The 20350-nt window shown below is 35.5% G+C and overlaps 1 protein-coding gene across 3 annotated transcripts in view; it reads right to left on the bottom strand.

The window, feature by feature from the left end:
* LOC140987965 (protein ANTI-SILENCING 1) overlaps window positions 1-8602 on the bottom strand; it is a 32564-nt gene extending 23962 nt beyond the window's left edge. For 2 of the 3 annotated variants that reach the window (XM_073456770.1, XM_073456768.1), the window contains exons 1-2: window positions 8405-8602; window positions 7426-7815 (exon numbers count right to left, since the gene is read on the bottom strand). In XM_073456770.1, the coding sequence (XP_073312871.1) occupies window positions 7426-7776 (351 nt within the window). In that variant the 5' untranslated portion in view covers window positions 7777-7815; window positions 8405-8602. Of the gene's footprint in view, window positions 1-7425; window positions 8341-8404 lie in introns of those variants that run through there. The other variant, XM_073456769.1, reaches the window with a different exon arrangement.
* Between the last annotated feature and the right edge of the window lie 11748 nt (window positions 8603-20350).

The raw sequence follows: 20350 nt of genomic DNA, 5'->3' as shown, positions 1-20350 counted from the left end.
CTTGTTTACTTGTATCCTCTGGACGACCGTAACGCCTTGGATGCTCATTCTCTTCGTTGCTCATCGATTGAACTATCCCTTTGTTGAAATCATCCACTCCTTTCGGACTAATCCTTTTGAGAATCTTAATTTGTTTGCTCCCTCGTACTGGTTCTGACCCAGACACTTTAGAGCCCTCTCTCCCTTCCCATTTTGTTTTGTAAATATCTTCTTGTTGTTTACCAACAAACACTTCCACCCCTTGGACGATCCTTGTATTGCTAAATTTCCGTTCTTGGTATTTTGAATGGACCTCTTCTCCCAATACCATTTCTTTGCCATTGATTTTTTGTTGGGCAGCTTCTCCGTCATTTACAATCTGTTTGTATTCTGGTGTGGCCGTCACGTCCTTGGCTTCGCCTGCTTTTTTAGAATGTCCAATGTCTTCCTCAATTGGTCTTTTCACTCTACCCCATCCAGCTATCACTCTATCACCATCAACTACTACCTGTGCATAGGATCTTTTTCGTAGACATCATACACTGATATGTTGACCGAATCGACATAAATTCGCACACTCAGAGGTCCACGCGATGTCTGAATTTCCAAAGAACTATTAATGAATCCCCCTTCTAGTCCCACCACTTTGATTTTAGTGGCTGCCAAATCCTTGAGCAAAATAGTATCTTGACTAATATCCACCAAACCCCCACAATTATCCCCCACACTTTTGAGCACATTTGTCGTCCACATATCCCATGGTAATCCGACAATCCTGATCCAACTATTGCAGCATTCATAAACTTCCTCTGCATTGTTGATGTCGCTCCTCCAAAGTTCAAAACTCAAAGAAATCCCCTTTTCCAAAAAACATCTTTTGATTTTCAAATCAAAATCAAAATCCTCTCCACTATTTGGCCACCACATTGCTTTATTTGCTTTAAACGGGAAAATCTCAATCTTCTTCTTAACCGCTTTACCGAGGGCTAGTGTTACCATTTTCCAAGAAATATTAATGCATTCCTTCGTTACAATCAGTGCTTTGTTCCACTCTTTGCTCAAGCATTGTCGAAATTCTTTATGAGCATCAATGTTCCCGGATCCTGTAGAGCTTGAATTCATCTTACCACGAAACAAAGATTGTCGAGGTTGTTGTTTACTCTTCAATGGGTATGCTCCTTTCAATATTCTGCTGTTCAGAATTTTGTCGACATAATACACCATACATTTCCAGCCCTCATCATACCGTCCACTTGGAATTATAATTCGCTGCTTCATTCTGGAACGCTCAAATTTAGATACTTCAATGTAGCTTCCTCGTCCGTTAACAAATTTTTGCACCGATACAACTGCTTCCCCATGTCTTATTCTGTTGAAATTAGTATATGATTTAGGGTTGGTAATGTAATCACCCATAATTTTCCTCAGCCAGTAAGCACTCTCCCGATCAACTTCCAGCATGTAACTCGCATTCATAGTTCTTTCTGTCACGCAAATAGAATCACCCCTTTTGCCCAAAGAGATTAGAAATAATTTTTGCTCTATTCTAACCTCCTCTACTGCCTTAGCAGTATGGTAACTACTAAACTCCCTCCTAAACATATCTGAGGATGGTGAACGTATTAGGTAATCGGATTGAGTGGCAATGTTCAGACCAGGAGCTTCGCAAAATGACTTAGACAACAAAATAGAAGTGTTTATTTTCTGGGAGGAGACAAAAGAGTAAACAACCTGCCGGACAGGATGGTGAGTGGTCGAATATGGTCGGCGATGGTCGGCGAAGAATGACAAGAGTAAGTGGATGCCGGCAGAAGAGGATGGCAACCAACAGAGTAGGTGAGCAGCGAAAAGGATAAAACATATCTCCGACAAAGATAGTCGTTTCCTTTGTCGGTGGTCGGAAATGGTCGGCGATGGTCGGCAATGAACGGCGAAGGTCAGAGTATTACTTCCTAAGAGGATGGCAACCGACGGTATTCACAATCGGGAGGGGAAGACATATTTCAAAATTTTCTATCTCTACATTTCACATTTTTCTTGAGGTGTCACATGATTAGAATGTCATATCTATATTTACAGCTATTGCAGCAAAGTGTCAATAATTTCACAAGAATGTATATGTCATGCTACTGTAAGTTAAACATAAGAAAATATTAAACCATTTCAAAACAATATGTGTTGGTCATCACTTCTCAATCTTGATCCTAAGTAGATAAAATCAATGAACATTTTCATTAGGTTATGGAGGTTGGAACCTTTTGGTTGGTAAGCTCAAGCTGAAATGGCATCTATTCAAATTACACAAGTGAAATACATAAATATTCTTTTTAGAATGCTTTTGAAGTAAATCCCTGGTCACTCGCCTCAATTAAGTTCACCATAAAGTTAAGTAATTATCATAATAATTCAATCTCCCAAATAGACTCCAGCAAGAAAAAATCAATTGCAATAAAATCCATCCTGAAGTTTTGACTCACTACAATCAACCATCACAGCCAGCCTCCTACAACACGAAATAAATTCGCCACAAAATGAAATTCACCATGGGGGGATTCTTTTTTTCAGGATCATTTTCCGACTTTATTCCAGATTTCTACGGCACAAAATCAGCCTATTTCGCACTTTCTGCGCTCCGATTCCACATCTTATCTTTCCAACCACTCTTGGAATTTGCACTTTTGGTGGGCTTTGAGGGTTGAGGAGGGGAACGATTTAAGCTTCTTGTTAGAATTATTGGATAGGATAAGTTTGATCAAGGTATCTGATGACATGAGGAAGTGGGCTTGGGATTCTTTGGGTTGTTTTCTATCGAACCCTTCTTCGAATCTTTTTTCTCAGTTAATAGCTTCCAATCCTTTCCTCTTATCAAATCATTTGGAAAACACCAATTACGTCCAAGGTTCAAGTGTTCTCGTGGATTGCAGTGCTTGGAAAATTACCGTGCGAGATGATGCAAAAAATGTACCCTGATTGTTCCCTTTGTCCAAGTTGGTGTATGATATGTTGGCAAGAGGTGGAGACCCATGATCACTTGCTCATTCAATGCACTTTTACGTGCTCGCATTGGTCCAAGCTTTGGCGGAGTTGGGCCTAGTTTGGGTATTTTCGACATCAACTTAGGTTTTATTCATAGCAGATATTGGTTTTAATCGAGGAAGAAAGGGTATAATTTTTGGGTTGTGGCATAGTTATTAAAAGCGTGCGCCTGGTTGCGCCTAGGCGACAGGCCCAGCCGGGCGCACCCATTGCGCCTGGGTAATACACTTGAAACAAGCGTGCTTAAAGCGTGCGCCTCTGCCTAGGCGCGAGGCTCCGAGAGGCGCAAAAGTGTGCGCTTTAAAGAAGTAGACTGATATTTTGTAGGTGAATAAAAATTAACTCGAACTCAACCAATTTTGAAGCTTAATTAGCAAAGCTCGTGGCTATTTAATGATTAAAAAAACTATCGCTCATTTATGCAAGATTTTTTTAACAGAAATTTCATAAGTCCTTTATTCAAACTTTTACTGTAATCTTCCTTCTTTTACGATGATGATGATAGTTGAGCAGGATGATAAATAATTTGATGATTAAGATGATAGTGTAATCTTTTATACAAACTTTTAATCTAATTTCTTCTACACTCATGACTCATCATTGCCACGACGACGACGATATAGTTGCAGACATTGAACAAGAATTTGATGATTTAGATATTTGATTTTTTTTAATATACTATGAATTGATGATTTACTAATGAACTTTAAATGATTAATTTTTTCTGATTATAATTTAAGTTACATTATCTATTAATGAACTTTTTATTTATAGTATAAATCACTTTATATATATTGAATTTTAAAATTTATCTTAAATGCGCTTTACTTCGATAAAGCGTGCGCTTTGTGTTGCGCCTTGCGCCTCAGGCTCCAAAGTACCCTAGCGCTTTAGTGCGCCTTGCGTCCTAAATAACTATGGGTTGTGGTGGTTCATTGTTTATGTTGGTCTATTTTGTTGGTGAGGAATAGGAGGATTTTTTATAATCAAGAAGATTCGTTTTAAGAGTGCTAAGACAAGATTAAATTTAAGGTTTTGTGCGAAGACAGTCGAGTTTAAATTATTTTCGGTCTCAGATTTGTATAGGGATTGGAGTTTTGCATTATGTTAATATGACCTCAGTTCTTACCACATCATGCGTGAACCTCTTATCCGCTTTTTGTAATTAAAAACTTATATTAATAAATTATTGTTTCCTAAAAAAAGCATATGTTAATTGTTACATAGGAACAGGAGACTCACCCTTCAAAAAAAAATAAGCACGCTAATTAGGAAATATATCAAATATTTGGGAAAAAAATATAAAAATAAAAGACTGAACATATTCTAATCCCAACAAATTAAGAATTTGATTGATTGAAACTACATATTTAGTTTGGATTCAATTGTACCCTTAAGTTGAAGCATGGAATATGCCTAAATCTTGGAAGAATAATAAAACACGATATCAACATAGATGCAGTTACTTCATAAAATAGCAACCATTCTTTAGATTCCGCATGAATATCAACCTTGTATAATTATTCCATAAAGTTCTTTACTGATGTTAGCCCAAACATTTCAACAGCCAACAATACTTTATGTAAAATAGGCTAAAGGCAGACCAAACACTCCATACAGCTTGCGTGAAATAGAAGGCACTCCCCACTACAGATCAGCACTATATGTTGCTCGTGTCTTATGATAGTCATTCTCTTTTGTATGGATGCTATTGTAGTTATTGATGATGCAAGATACAAGATTATCATAAAGCCTAGGAGCAAAGTGAGGAATGATCATTATTGAAGGATGCACACTTTATTGGTATCTAGTTTGCCAACCATCAAACTACAACAAAACAAATATTTATTAAGAGTGCAAGAGAAAATTAATATCACCTTTAAATTCAATTTGGATTTAAAGTATGCACTTAAAGTATGCATTGAGCCTTTTAGTGCACCAAGGCTTATGCTTCTGTCCAAGGCATGAGATGTACTAAGGGTTAAGCATTGGCTTCCATACAGAGCAAGGGCCAAGCCATACACATTGAACCTAGGTGGAGAGTTATGGAATTTGAATAACTATGAAATACTATATATTCTTCACCTCAAATAGTAATCACTCCACTGACTATCAAAGTTGTCTACCAGTTTTGCATGACAGCCATTCAATCACAAAATAACATTTTATGTGGCTCATCTTTTATGGCAAGATGCATTGGAGGGTCAAAGAAGTGATGAAAAACACATCAAGAGCAAAATTGAAACAAGTTTTATGACGGAGCAGGTCATCAAATTTGCTTCACGCCAAAACTAAAAATAAACACAAATATTTTCAAACGTAAAAATTTAATGTTGGCTATTGACTCGCCAAATTTTGTCGGGTAGAGTTTAGTTGACAGGATGGACACGTCACGTTTGGGCTCACATAAAGATGAAAAAATTCAGCAGCCTGCCCATCCAATGAGTAACTGCGACAGCCCAACATAAACCAAACAGTGGCCTAAACCTAATTCACTATTGACCGCCAAATCTAACCCAAAGACTTGGATACCACTCCTTCCTCTACTGCAGGGGATTAACTTACCAAAATTCAGAAGCCCCCACCCCCAACATAAACCAAATAGAAGTCCAAACCTGGACACGAAATCTCGTTTGAATCCACTATTGACCGCCAAATCTAATGAAATAATTATGATGTCACTCCTTCCTCGACTGCAGGGGATCAATCGTAGCAATGAAAGAGAGCATTTGCTCTTCAAGGAAAAATAGAATTCTAGGAGAGTTTTTTAATCACTCTTAAGAAATCAACACATTGTTTGCTTTTGATTTCATTTCCAACCCCTTCCCCAAGAGTTTCGATCGGCTTACACAAAGGACTTGAAATCTCAACACGAATTTCTTTCACAACCCCTCCCCCAGAGTTTTGATCAGCTTACACAGAGGAATTGAAATCTCAACACACTAAACCTTCACAAGTTTTATCAGTTCTATGACTTGTAAATGAGGAATCACAATCCCAATCTCAACATGAAAGGTTCTAGCTCCATTGTAATCGATGAGCATGACCAACTTAGAGAACTACAAATTGGATCACATTTTACATCTGCAAACTATCTATTTGGACTTGCATGATTTGCAGAACTCCATATAAATTTCCCATAGCTTTACAGAAATTGAAATGAGCGAAATATTTCATTCTCAATTTTAGATGTGATGGACTGAGTGACAAGAAACAACCATAAATAAGCTTCTTAATGGCTTCAAAGAAGCGATAAGAGGAAAACGATTTAGCAACCGAAACTAGGACTCAATGTCCTTCATTGGGTTCAGTTAGAAGCGCACCCCAATCAGTAACAACACAACCAATCAAGTAACGACACTTTCATCTATGATCCAACTCAGTCAAAACTACAATTTATAATCCAATTGTTGAGTCTTTTATCCCTTGAATGTCCAATGATTGCACAACGTGGAAACAACATGAAAATGAAGTCACTCGAATGTCTTATGAAGAAGAAGTCCACGTGCAAACAAAAATCGATTACATTGAATGATGATAATGATAATGCACTGTGTTCTATGTCATTGCGACATTGCCACACCTTTAATCTTTGTCGCAAAAATCTGAGGTCCACCAATTATTTGAGTTAGAACCAATGCACATAAGTACCACACGTACTATCGAAGATCGTACTATTGAAGATACACAATCTTTTCTTCACGTGTCCGATCTTATTCTTTACATCATTTCCAAGCTCTACACTAAAACAGGTTTACTTAAAATACCGATCCCACCTTGATCATGAAGATTTTTTTTTGTCATTGTTGCTACTCGTGTAGTCCTGTTGGTGTAAAAAAGATTTTGCTTCATCGTCTGATACATCCACCTGAAACTACCACATTTGGACTCTTGTCTACTCATTCCATCTCTATTCCACACTCCACTTTGATGACAACGTAGTTTTAAATCGGAATGAATGATACGGTTGTTTGACAGCCAGAGCATATCTACATAGTTTATAGTTCTATTCTACATTTGAACTTTGTAATTAGTTTTGACTTTTGTATTTGGTTTTGCAAGCCGTCACTGGTTAACATGTGTAGACATAAATGTATTCGTTGTTACAATTGGAAGATAAGAAAAATGAATGAGTTCTAGTTTCCCTGTGGTTTCATTTTCTTATTTTCTTCAATTCTTGGTGTCAAAACTCGCTTGAAGAGTGATCCCACAATCCACTTACTCAAATCTTTAACTGTGTGATTGGATCATATCAGACTCACATAAACAAAATATGAAATAAACAAAATATGAAATATATATGTATAACAAGGGAAATGTTGATTGAAGTACAAAAATGAGGGAATTAATAGACCAAAATCAATAATTTAGTATAGATTTCAGACAAAAACAAAGTTCATATGAAAATACCAGATGATTGACATTCGCAAGGCCGCTGCCATCACCAGAGGCCAGAAAAAGTTCGTTCTCTAGCGTTCCAGTATCTCCTAGATGATTAGAAATTTCCCTGGGCCGGAAAAACCAATGAACCTTCACCATTTTTGTTGCCTCGGAATGTTCCCAAATTTTTACAAGCTTTCCAATATAGGGGGGCTCGCCATGCTTGTTCATGTACACGGAGTCATATAAATGGTATTCCTCGCCATCATAAACAAATGATTCATAAAACTGTACATTTTTATTTTTGCTCCCCACGCCCTTTTTTTTAATCCACCTAAACTCGAGCTCCTCAATTTTCTCTTCTGTGAGACCAGAAGACATGTTTTCACACAATTAACAAGATACTCTGCACTTGTGAACCTGAAAAGTCGCAAAAAGAAACAACGAGACTTTGAGCTTAGAGATTTGTTTCTAGCAAGGGCTCCAACATTGCACCACGAATTTGCAGCTAAACACATATAACTACATCATAGGATGATATTAGCTTTTATTTTGTAATAGCCAACAATAATAGTGAAAACATGAATCAAAATCCATAAGCATGTAATAATAAAAAAATTAATGATATTCTTCAAACGTTTGAGTGTAGGTTGAAACATATATAAGAATACGAGTGCAAAAAGGAATGTGCTACCCAGCTGTCGGCAAAAAGATCAACAATTCTTTAATAGTCCTGGGTGAAAAAAAAAAAAAGAGGAAAGAAGGCGGTTGCTAAGAATAATGCATATGAAACTTGAAGACAAAGCAGCATTTGGGCGGCGACCAAATAAACCCTAAAACTGCAGAAACGTTGAGATTTTCAATTTTACGCTCAGCTCAAACACACAGCAGAAGATTGGAAAAATCAAAGAGCACATTAACTGAAATTATGATGCTCCATAAAAATGCAAAACCACGAAAAATATATAATAAAAAAAAAAACAAAAACAAAAGGGCAATTGATACAAACCGCTAACAAGCATGCGAAAACATTGATTGATTGAGAATACGGTAATTCGGACACCTCCAGGACCCTATAAACCGCGGGGTAATAATGGTTGAAGAATTCGATGAATGTTGTGAAATTTGAAGGTTTTTCTTTTCCAGATACAGAGGATTAGGTTGTGTGCAACTGCGCCGAGGAATTACAATATATTTGTAAAAATATTTGAGGTAGTTTAAGATTTGGGTAAGTTTGATACAAGTGGGTGTATTAATACGATTTTTAATGATTTTTTTAAATTATAAATATTTATGAATTTCATAGATTTTTTATTGATTTTTACACAATATTGCAGATTTATATGTATTCATGTAGATTTTTTTACGAGATTTTTGTGAAATTTTTTTTAATAGAATTTTATAAATTTTATACTTGATTATAACATATTATTTTTTATTAATTTCTTTGAACCAATAATTAATTGACATATATAATATATTCAGTTTGAAATAATTTATCAATATTTATGTTAATAAATAAATTTGTTTATTTAAAAGTTAAATCATTTAATCCTTACATGTGTATATATGTGGGTTTATATGCATATTTGTAAATTTTTTAAAATACATCAATTGATTAATCTATAACCTTGTTTTTGAATTGAAAATACACATGTGAAAAGAATATTATTTAGCATTGTTTGGATATAATTTTGTATAAAAATATCATAGCTTACATATTAATTGAAAATGCTAAAAAGATTTTAAAAAATCATGGTTGTTGCGAGGCAATTCAATTATTAAGAATTAAGCGACATTTTTTTATCATCTTTTATTATTATTGAATATTACATTAATTTGTAAAAATCATAAATTAAAAATCACAAAATCAATTCTAGAATTCAAAATTTCCTATGATATTAAAATAAAAAATTATTAAATGAACAATAAGCCAAAAAATGAAAATTTTGAAAACGAAAGATGAAAATATTTATAGAGATAAACTTCAAAAATTTGAGATACTGATTAAGATAGATGAGAGGAGAGAAGATAAGACGAGAGGTGATGTGATGTGAATCGACAAAGAGAGAAATAAATAGCTTGTGTATGAGTTAGAAGTTTTAAAAATCCATCCAAATCTTTAGTTGAACCAAATATAATTTTTAACAATTTATAATTGTACATTATGTTTTAATGTTTGTATGTTAATGAATTCCATGAAATTATTAAAAGTCTATTGAAAATTTGAATACCTATAGACTTTTATAGAGTTTTTAAAAGTCAATGTTGAATAAAATTTGATTTTTTAAAACTCTATGAAAGTCTATTTTGAATACCACTAGACTTCTATAGATTATGTAAAAGTCTTAATTGAATACATCTAAACTTTTAAAAACTACAAAAGTCAATAAATCTCCTACATTGAATGCACAATCTCTAATCTCAAACTTAAATTTGTCCTAATTTTTTAACTTTAAAAAACTTTGTTTAAGCTCATAAAATGATAAAAATACTCTTATATGTCTTAATTTAATTATTGATTTTACTGGGCCAAAAAATGGTATCAGAATCGAGGTAAAATTATTTCAAACATGTAAATTTATTATTACAGTGTAGTTAAATGTTTGAGGACGAGAATTTTCTCAAATAACATGAATCTGAACTCAGGTTCGAGATTAAATATTTGCATGATTTATTCCAAAACTTTGTGTAATGCCCGAGATATTTATTATGTTAATCGGAGATTAATGATTATGACTTGATGTGATTATAGAAGGACCTCTCCGAGACACGATTTGAGTTGGCATGTGATATTGTATGTGCGAGGACAGAACACCTCGCGCATATGCGCGACAAGAGGCGCGCATATGCGCGAGGCAGGCAGAGAACCTCGCGCATTTGCGCGAGAAGAGGGCGCGCATATGCGCGACGTGGTAGACTGAAATATGCCGAGACAGTAGGTCTCGCGCATATGCGCGAGATGAAGGCGAGCATATGCGCGAGCAGCCGAGAAGACAAGGCGCCGAGACCGAGAGTCTCGCGCATATGCGCGAGGCATGCTGGACAGAAATTCGACACTTGTCTTTGCCATGCTTGTTGGACGTATGTAATTCGTACTTCCTTCATTTCTCTTGAGATTCAGCAGAAGAAATCGAGAGAAACTCCAGAGGAAAGTTGTGCAAAATCCTTGCACCTTTTTTTAGAAATTTGAAGTTTACGAAAGATCCGTCCGCCCGATTTTCAATCCGACTTCAGTCCTATATTCCTCTCGACAAGAGTTTCAACTGGACGTAAGTTTTATTACGTTTTGATATGATCTGAAATTATGATATTGTCAGAATCATATATGATTGATATATGATGTTTTGGAGCTATTAGACATCGTAGAATCGAGAACAGATTGAAGAACAGATTGTTTATGGAATTATTATGAATTTTCAGATATTGAATTGAGATTATTCACATTTATGAGACTATGGATGGTATTGACTACTGGTTATGCTTTGTAATTGCTATCTGTTGTTGTCTGAGTTGACGGAGATATCACTATTGTACCGTTATGCCGTCGATATTGAATTAGATTGAATATTGATAAGAACAGATCTGAGTTGAGTTGAATATTGATATTGTGCCTATTCGATATGTCATTTCAGATTGATATTGACAGCTTTGAAGTCGAGACTTTGACTGAGTCAGAAACCAACGAAAGAAAGGTATAAATCAATGTTAACTGGGAGATTGACTTAAGTCAGATTGGACTTGAGTTTCCCTAAATCACATACTTGTATGTTATTGTTTTCATACTATTGTCTTATTTGAATGAATATGCTTAGTCTATTGATTTATAGAAAAGCATATAATAGCAGATAGCTATTGAGTGAGAGTCGTTGACAGAGGGGCTAGATTATGACAGAGTGATCATTGGCTCATTGCACATTGTCAGAATAGGCATTGGCGGATATGCCAAGTCTATGGCGGATATACCAAGACAATGGATATTTGATTTATATCGATGTTGCTTAGGAATGGATCGATTCCTATCGCGTAGATTCGGTATATTGTAATATCCAGGAACCGGGATCCCTAGATTAGAGATGAGTCGAGTCTGAGATGACGAGTCAAGGGTTTTATCTGTATTCACTAATGTGTCATAAATTATGATTTATGTCTTGTGATACATGGTTTATGCTTTTGTATATGATTTTATGCATTGCATGTATACATTGTTTATACTGGGATTTTATTCTCACCGGAGTTATCCGACTGTTGTCGTGTTTGTATGTGTGCATGACAACAGGTGGGCCAGGATCAGGGTCAAGAAGAGGATGAGAGAAAGGACAAGTTAGCGTGGTGATCCGGATTCAGAAGTAGATAGGTGTCAACACTTGATATATAGAAGTTGAACCCTAGTTTGACTTTGTCGAACGTTGTACAAGATTTGTACTGTTATACTGATATGTATATTAGAATGATTCCATTACATTCCGCATTTTTAAAAAAAAAAATTTAGACCCTGGTTATATTAATTGATTGAATTATTCCCAAATAATGATTAAGAAATGAATTAGCGTCCGGGTCCCCACAGCAGGTGGTATCAGAGCATATGTTAGATGTCTGGGATGGTTAGGAGTTGGGTTTGTGATGAGGGAGTTGGATGACGATATTATCTGCGTGTGTCTGTGCATTTGACTTGTTATTGATGATTTCTCGATATGATTGATTGTTCTTTAGTTGCGTGTGCTTTCGTGCGAAAGGTGTGCTGATGATTACTGGATTGTAATTATTAAATATTATGATTAACAATTTGATTTCCAGTGATGGCAGCTAGAGAACAAGTACATCCATGCGAGGAAACGGACGAGGTTGACAGTGGGTTTGGGCAGATGAATCCATTGCCACCTCCTCCTATGGGACAGGCACCTGCAGATCAGCCTTTATTGCCTGGTGAGTTGACTTTGGCACAGTTCAGCAGTTATCTTCCGCCGAGATTTGATAGCTCTGAGACTGGCGAGCGAGCAGAGGAGTGGATTGAGAGGATAGAGCAGATATTTGTGACTGCACCGTGTGCTAGATCTGCTTGGTTACGATTGGCTACATTTCAGCTTTCAAGGAATGTACTATTGTGGTGGCAGACGACTGAGGCCGGATTGAGAGCCCAAGGCCGTATTGTTGATTGGGATGTGTTTCGATCTCGTTTTCTTGATAAATATTTTTCTATAGCAGCCCGACAAAAGAAAGAGAAAGAATTCGAAGATTTGAAACAGGATAGTGGTGAAAGACTAGGTGTGTCTAGTCAAACAGTCCTGTAGTTTATAGTAGATAGAGACAGTATAGTTTATTGTCTTATTTGAGTTGTATGTGTGTATTTATTATACTGTTTCTCCTACACTGACGTAGATAGTGTGGTGATTGCACTATTTTGTCGTATATGCATTATATTATTACGTCGTTGAAAAGAGCATATGACGTCACATGTTGTATGATTACGTGGCGAGGTTAGGGGCGCCACAATTTGAAATATTTGAATCAGGAAGATCTAACCAAGGTTAGATATCAAGAACAAAAAGGAACTTATCAGAGTTCTAAGGTAAACTAATTATTCAAAATAACAGGTTCCTAGAAATAGTATTCCTCTAAATTTTCCGGAGATCTTAGAAAATTCAAAAAATAGTACAAAATTATGGCAATATGTTATATTATGTACTACAAAATGTGGACAAAATCTTTGAAAACTAGGAAGAAATTATTGGAACATTAAAGGAGATTCAAACAAGAATTCAAAACCTAGAACAGCAACCAAGTTTTAGTAAAAAGACTTCAGAAAGAAGGTTGCCATTATCTTTTGGTACCGAACCCTTATTACACTAAAGAAGGAAGGCCAAAGTAATGCTAAAACCTTTAACTGAAGAAGAAAAAATGATCAATCTAATTAAAACAGTCTCAAAAAATAAATTAATCTGATGACAATTTTGGAGAGGATTGGTCTCGAGGATCTCCAAGACTTTGCAGAATCTTTTACAAATCTCAAGGTTGTAGATCTAAAGATGAATACAACTGGGGGTGAACCACCCACCATAACCTGGTCATCTTATCAGGAACCACCAAGAGAAAGTGTGGGATCTCATAATATAAACATGAGAGAACCCCAACCAGATTTTCATACTGGCGGAGAATCACACCCAGCGGGTACAATGTCAAGGATAAGTCAAATTCCCTTGCACCAAACACCCTATGGGAAATCTGTTTTAGAACATATACATTCTTATGGGGTTATGCTTAACCTAGATGTATTGGATTTCAAAAACAGATAAGATCTCATAAATTATTGGACATCAACTATGAGAATCGCAGCAGGAACACTTGATCTCAACAAAGAATGATTCATTAAACTTTTAGAAATGAGTCTTATGGGATCAGTTAAAATTTCTTAGAACATGTCTTCGGTGGAAACCAAAAAGTTCGTTCTAGCCGGAGAATATCTTAGTGAGATAGCCGGAAGAGTGTCTACCCTATTTAAAACACAATTTATAGGGATAGACTATTTTAATAGTCAAGATACAACGAAGTCTCGAGTTAGGAAGAATATGATGGAACAAAATCAAAATCTGACAAAAGACGAGGTGTTTCGGCACGAAACACATGAAGATTTGTCTTGTTTTTTTAATTAGACAATAATATCCCATAACATGGTCCAAAATATCATGAGAGAAAATCCTAGTCTTCAGAGATATCAAGGATTCTCTGCAGGATAGGTAGAAAAGTTCTTATGAAATCTTGGCCTAAAAAACAGAAAGCATCATCTAATTTATAAATTTTTCAGAAGGTAATGACAATTCCAATAAAACTTACGGGAAATAGAATGAAAATGCAATTAATTTCTTATGAAGAAATTAAGGAGGAATTACAAAAATTCAAGATAGAAGTAGCACGAACCATGTCCTGGATTCATATCGGAGCAATCCAGATTATGATAAAAGCTACTTTTAAAGAAGGAATATATTCACCTATTGATATGACTATATGCGATAAACGAATGAGTAACGTTCAAGATTTAGTATTGGGAACTATCTCAGGAAATCTATGTGTAGAGAAAATTGTACGAGTGATTTATCCTAGATTTGCCTACAACCTGGCAGATATAGATTTCAGCCGAGCTTTGATGTTGCATCAGAACTTCAAAGAAAAAAGGTTGATGAAGAGGGTAATATAACGTATTCTATTACTTATCAAATTTCATAAACTCTATCTAATACACATCATTTAGAATTTTTTATTATAAATGAGTTCATTAAAATACTTGAGATATGTGGAAAAGTTGCTCAAGTAATTTATCCATAAAGAGTTGAGTTTCCATTCATATAGGAAACAGATATCCAGATTCAAGATAAACCGATTCTACAAAGAAATCAAAGTCTTAAATTGGAATAAAAAAGACTATCTTTTCAATGAGATAAAATTACTAGATACAGTTGAGGAAAAACATTTGTCCAAGAAATCCAACAGATGCTAAAAGCTTTTTGACAATAGGAAAGCTTAGATGTCCAGAAGGTTAGAAGGAAGTTAAAATAGTATTTGATATTACAAAACAAAGGAATCAATTTTCTTGTAATACCATATATTATTTAGAACAACCTATGATAGGAACTTACCAAGGAATGATCAATATCGGAGAATTGGAAGTTCATATCAAAGGAATCCCAGGAAAAGAACCAGATCAATTGGTTATTGGGCTAGAGTTTCTCGAGGAGCATAAACCTTGGAAACGTCTAGAAAATAGAATTGAGTTCATGGCTGAGGATAGAATGTGGAAAATCCAATGACCACTAGCTCATTCTCGATATAAATCTCATTATGGATGTTATATGAACAATATAAAGCAGAATATTTTGCTGCTTATATTGATTCATGAGCTGGAATCTGTATAACAAAAAGAGGAGTTTTTCCAAAAAAATTGGAAGAATAATTACCTCATATTGCTGGAAGAGATTTCTCTAAAAGGATCTTAATCTTATGTAAAGGGATTAAGATGACAGAAATATTAATCGGAGATGCCGGACAAACATCGTGGTATAAGTTAAAAATACCACCGATTTATCTTCATGATACAGAAGCAGACATTTTGTTAAGAAACAATTTCCTATAAATGTTTAAGTCATATACACAAGAAAATGAGACTAAGAAATTAGTGTTCACAACATCATGTAATCACAAAGTCATAGTTCAGAGACTAAGAGATGCATTTTACAGAAAATTGTTAATCCAGTTTCACAACAATCGTGGTGAAGGAAAACTTCTGAACCAAAAAATGAAGGATTCTAGACATTTTTGAGAAACAATGCTCCAATTAAGAGCCGATAAGGACCTCCAACCTGAAGAAATAAAATTCCTTAAGATAGATCTACATCAAAATGAGGTAGAGTTTGAATTAAAAGTATCCCTAGAAGATGTCAAGAAAAAGATCAAAGAGAATTATAATGAAGATCCTTTGACATGGTGCGATAAGAACCAACTCCAAGACAACCTTAAAATTAAGGAAGACAAGGAATATGAGTTTGTCAGATGTAAACCAATCTCAATGAACATAGTTGATCAAAGGAAAATGCATATTATAATCAAGAAACATCTCGACCTTGGTTTAATCAAAGCAGGAATTTCACCATACAGCAGTACGGGATTTCTTATAAGAAATAATGGTGATATAAAAAGAAACAAACCCAAAATAATTATTAATTACCAGGAAATTAATAAGATTCTGGAGTTTGATGGATATTTCATACCTAGTAGAGAATATTTAATTAGTTGCATACGCAATACCAAAATATTCTCTAAATTTGATTGTAAGTCTGGGTTCTATCAGATCCGGATGCAGGAAGAAAGAAAAAAGTTCACAACTATCTTCACATCACAAGGACACTATATTTGGGAAGTATTATCAATGAGATTGGCTAATTCACCCAAGATATTTCAAAGAAAAAATGGATAATCTATTTAAATATTATTTCAAATTTATGTTTGTCTATATTAATGATGTTTTAATAGCGTATAAAAAAGAACATATCAAGCATTTAGATATTTTCTTTAAAGTTTGTAAAAAAGAAGGACTAGTTCTATCTGAAAACAAAGTGGTCATTGCCACAAGAAAGATTGAATTCCTCGGAATAGAAATCGATGAGTCTGGAATAATTTTGCAGGAACACATAGTAGAAAAAGTACAAAATTTTCCAAACAAACTAAAAAAAAAAACAAATTCAAAGCTTTTTAGGAGTTGTTAATTTTGTTGGGATGTTCATTAAGAACCTAGCGAAACACGGGAAAATATTTAGTCCATTGTTGAAAAAAGATGCAAAATCCATATGAACGGAAGAACACACAGAAAGACTTAGCCAAATCAAGGATTTGCAAAAATCTTTCAAAAATGGCTAGTTCTCAGGATAAAGATGATCTGATATTATACACAGATGTCAGTGATCATTGGTGGGCGGCAGTTTAAACCAAGCTCATATCAGAAGAAGAACAACCATACAGGTATTGTAGTGGACTTTTCTCAGAAGCAGAAGCTATAAGATGACATATCAACGAAAATGAATTTTATGCAGTAAAAAAGGGTTTTGAAAAATGACCATTATTTTTACTAACAAATAAATTTACTTTAAAAGTTGATAATACACATGTAAAAGTTTTCTTGAAAATTAGAATAAAATCTAAACCTGAGAAGGCTAGATTGTTAAGATGGCAAGCTTTATGTTAAAATTATATTTTTGATATTGTAATTATTTAATCTAATGGAAATATTCTTGCAGATTTTTTAACAAAAGATGGACAGCGATGATATCGATGTCATCATAAAAATGCAGAGGCATTTGAGGGAACACCTTGAAATACTTCAAAACGAGTTCAACAAGTTTGCCATAAATACAGAAGTTGCGGGCAGACTACAACAAGCTGATAAGAGAATTGTTTCTGATCGAATTACATGATGTTTACAGGCTTGTACCCAGCTACGGTCTGTAATACAAAGGCCTATCCTCCAAGGCATTGAGAAGCCACTGGCTTCACAAATGGAGAGTTTTCGAGTACAGGACTCTATACCTGGAGCAGAGGATTCAAATACCCTTAGCACAAGTGTTAAGTCGGAATCATCCCCAGATGAGTCAGCTGAAACAAAAATTAAAACTCCTGATCCTTATCTTGAGTCTTCAAATCAACCATTCACCTCGAGTATTGAAGACAGAAAGATCAATCATAGACCTAATATAGACAAGGTTGGTATTAATAAAGCTGCAATTTCTCCATTTCAAGTGTATCAACAAAGCTGAGAGAAATTAAAAACGAGAATAAGCATTAACTTAGTCACAATCAGGGTTGATGTATCATGAAAATACCTCAGGGTATGGATGAAACCAAATTCATATCCAAATGAGATTAAAACATGGTATGAATTCAAGGTTCTTGCCTCGGTTTATACTACATTACCCAACTTCCCAGAAATCACAGGTTTACCTAAATGGATCCAGGAAGCTGTTCATTAAACATGGGCAAACAATGAATATTTGTCCAGATGAGAAATTCTGGAGTTACACTTTTTCAGTAATGTACCAGAACCAGCATATAAAGACTTACACGAAGCCTTTCATTTTATCGAGTTAAAGAGACCGGACACAAATGTTCAAAAATTTATCAAGGATCCTTCAACAAAAGAAACACTCATTGTTGCTTCAATAACTGAAGATGACATCTCTACCAGAAGAGCATGAGGTCTATGAGTCCGTCTAACCGAGATGGACAAAGTCAAGTTTTCATTTAAGTTTTATCATAATTATGTAAATGGATTGTTCCTGTTAGATACCATGACAGGAAAAACAACAAGTTTTGCAGAAGACCTATTTGAAAAGAAAAGAAATCTTCTTTAGAATAGCAAGCTGCCGGGGAGCGAAGAAACTCGGCGAAAATTTTGTAATATGGCTCATGTGAGAAGATGGTTATAAAATATCTGACCAGAATACCAAAACCAAAAGGAGCAAGAGTTTGGAAAGGGCTTTAGACCCAGATAGGACATGAAGCATCTTCCAGAAACAGGATCAAGTTATAAAAGACGACACAAAAAACAATTTCATCGGGGACAATACAAAAGCAAAATATTTCTCGATAAAGAAAAGTAGACATGTGATCCAACCACTCCATTAGTGAAGGATGGACCACCACTAAAAGAAGATTCCACTAACTAGTGGAAAAGATGGACCACTCAACCACCCATTAAAAAAAAGTCACTAGATTGTGGTTGAAAGGACCACCACTCACAAGATGTTGTCGGCCACAACTGACAGAAGAATTTACAAGCTTTGAAGTCCGGATTTCAAATCCACGAAAACTTCTATAGATACCAAGGCATAAGAAAGATGAAGACGTTATTCAACCTCTTCATTTTTTTTCAAAATAAATTGTAATATTTCTCTTTCTATTTTATGTATGTTGTAACTCCAGCTACTATAGGTAGTTAAGCAACTTTCTCCTCCTCTACAGGAGGTTACTATATATTAATAATTTTTATGTTCGAATAAAAATACCAAGGCTTATTGCCCCTGTAATGTATTATTTTCAAATTGAACTACTTTACTATACATCATGAGGTAGGACAGGGTTATGCTATGTGCTGTTGAAGGAATCTGCATCAGGAACCATTTGTTCAACTGCGTGGTTATGCTATGAGGAGCAGTCTGTAAAACCCGGTGGATACAACCAGACAGTACTCTAGTCAAAGAGGTAAACTATTCAGTTTATTATATAGAAGCATGATGGGCCATTTATTAAAATAAAAATTAAAACTCGATCATCAGAACATGGTATATCGGCTGGAAATCTTGCGTAGCTGCATGTCTTTGAGGCTATGCCTTTAAGAACAAGCTCGATATGTATAACAATACCACATATCAAATTCATAAAGATTGAGGACATTTTTTGAAATTTTAAAAAAAATGAGGGAGCTAAAACAGAGATTTGGAGGAATGGGAAGTAAGGAGAAAGTTAAGTTTGAGAATAGGGAGTTATATGGCAAGTTTGCCCTTAAGATTTTAATAAAGGTTCAAATTTAAATATTCAACTAACGAGGGATCATAGGTATCGTTTTTACGTGTTTTATTGCATTACTTTTATATGTGTTCGCATGGTGTATGTGCATTTCATCTAAATTTTATTCGTTTTAGAATTACATATGCATACGATCGTGGCTCACTTGTATTTGATGAATTGGTAGGTAAAATGGCCAGGAATGTAGTAGCTCGAATTCTACTAAGTTAACTAAACATGATTGAGTGTCTTTAATTAAGTATATCATGTGTTAATTGACATTGGAACCGCCATAGCTGATTTCAGAATCCATACCTGATTTCAGAAGTCGTGGCAGCCTAGGTAATGGATGAACAGACGTGGCTGAGCAGAAGTGAATGAGCCGAACTGGTGCTGGGGAATAAGTGCGCACTGGTGCTAGGGAATATGTCCGAACTGGTTTGTTAGTTAGGGAGCGAAGTTGTAGGTCGGGATAGTGAGCTGAGGTATCCAGTAACGTGTCACAAGTCGGGACAGGTGTCTTTGTGCATGTGTCCGAGTGACAGGTGGCCAGACAGGTGTCAAAGTGCATAGCATTGGGTTGACAAGCCCATGCATGGAAGGGCTCGGGAGTCCCGAACTGAGGTCTATAAATAGGCTATATGATTTCTCAGTGTGAAGGGGGTATTGTGTGCAAGTTCTAGCCATCCTAGTAAGTTCGGACAGAACAAAGCAGTCTGGACAGAGCAGAGCAGTCCGGGCAGGTCAGAGCAGAGCAGTCCGGACAGAACTGAACAGTCCAAACATGACATAGCAGCCCGGACAGAGCAGAGCATCTCGGACAGAACTGAATAGTCCGAACAGGACAGAGCAGAGCAGTCCGGACATGACAGAGCAGTCCGGATAGAACGTAAAAGTCCGGACAGGACAG

This window comes from Primulina huaijiensis, chromosome 11, assembly GCF_012295235.1.
Source record: "Primulina huaijiensis isolate GDHJ02 chromosome 11, ASM1229523v2, whole genome shotgun sequence".
NCBI classification, from domain to species: Eukaryota; Viridiplantae; Streptophyta; class Magnoliopsida; order Lamiales; family Gesneriaceae; genus Primulina; species Primulina huaijiensis.
Note: the sequence above shows the minus strand (reverse complement) of the source record. Positions and strands in the feature narration are given on the sequence as shown.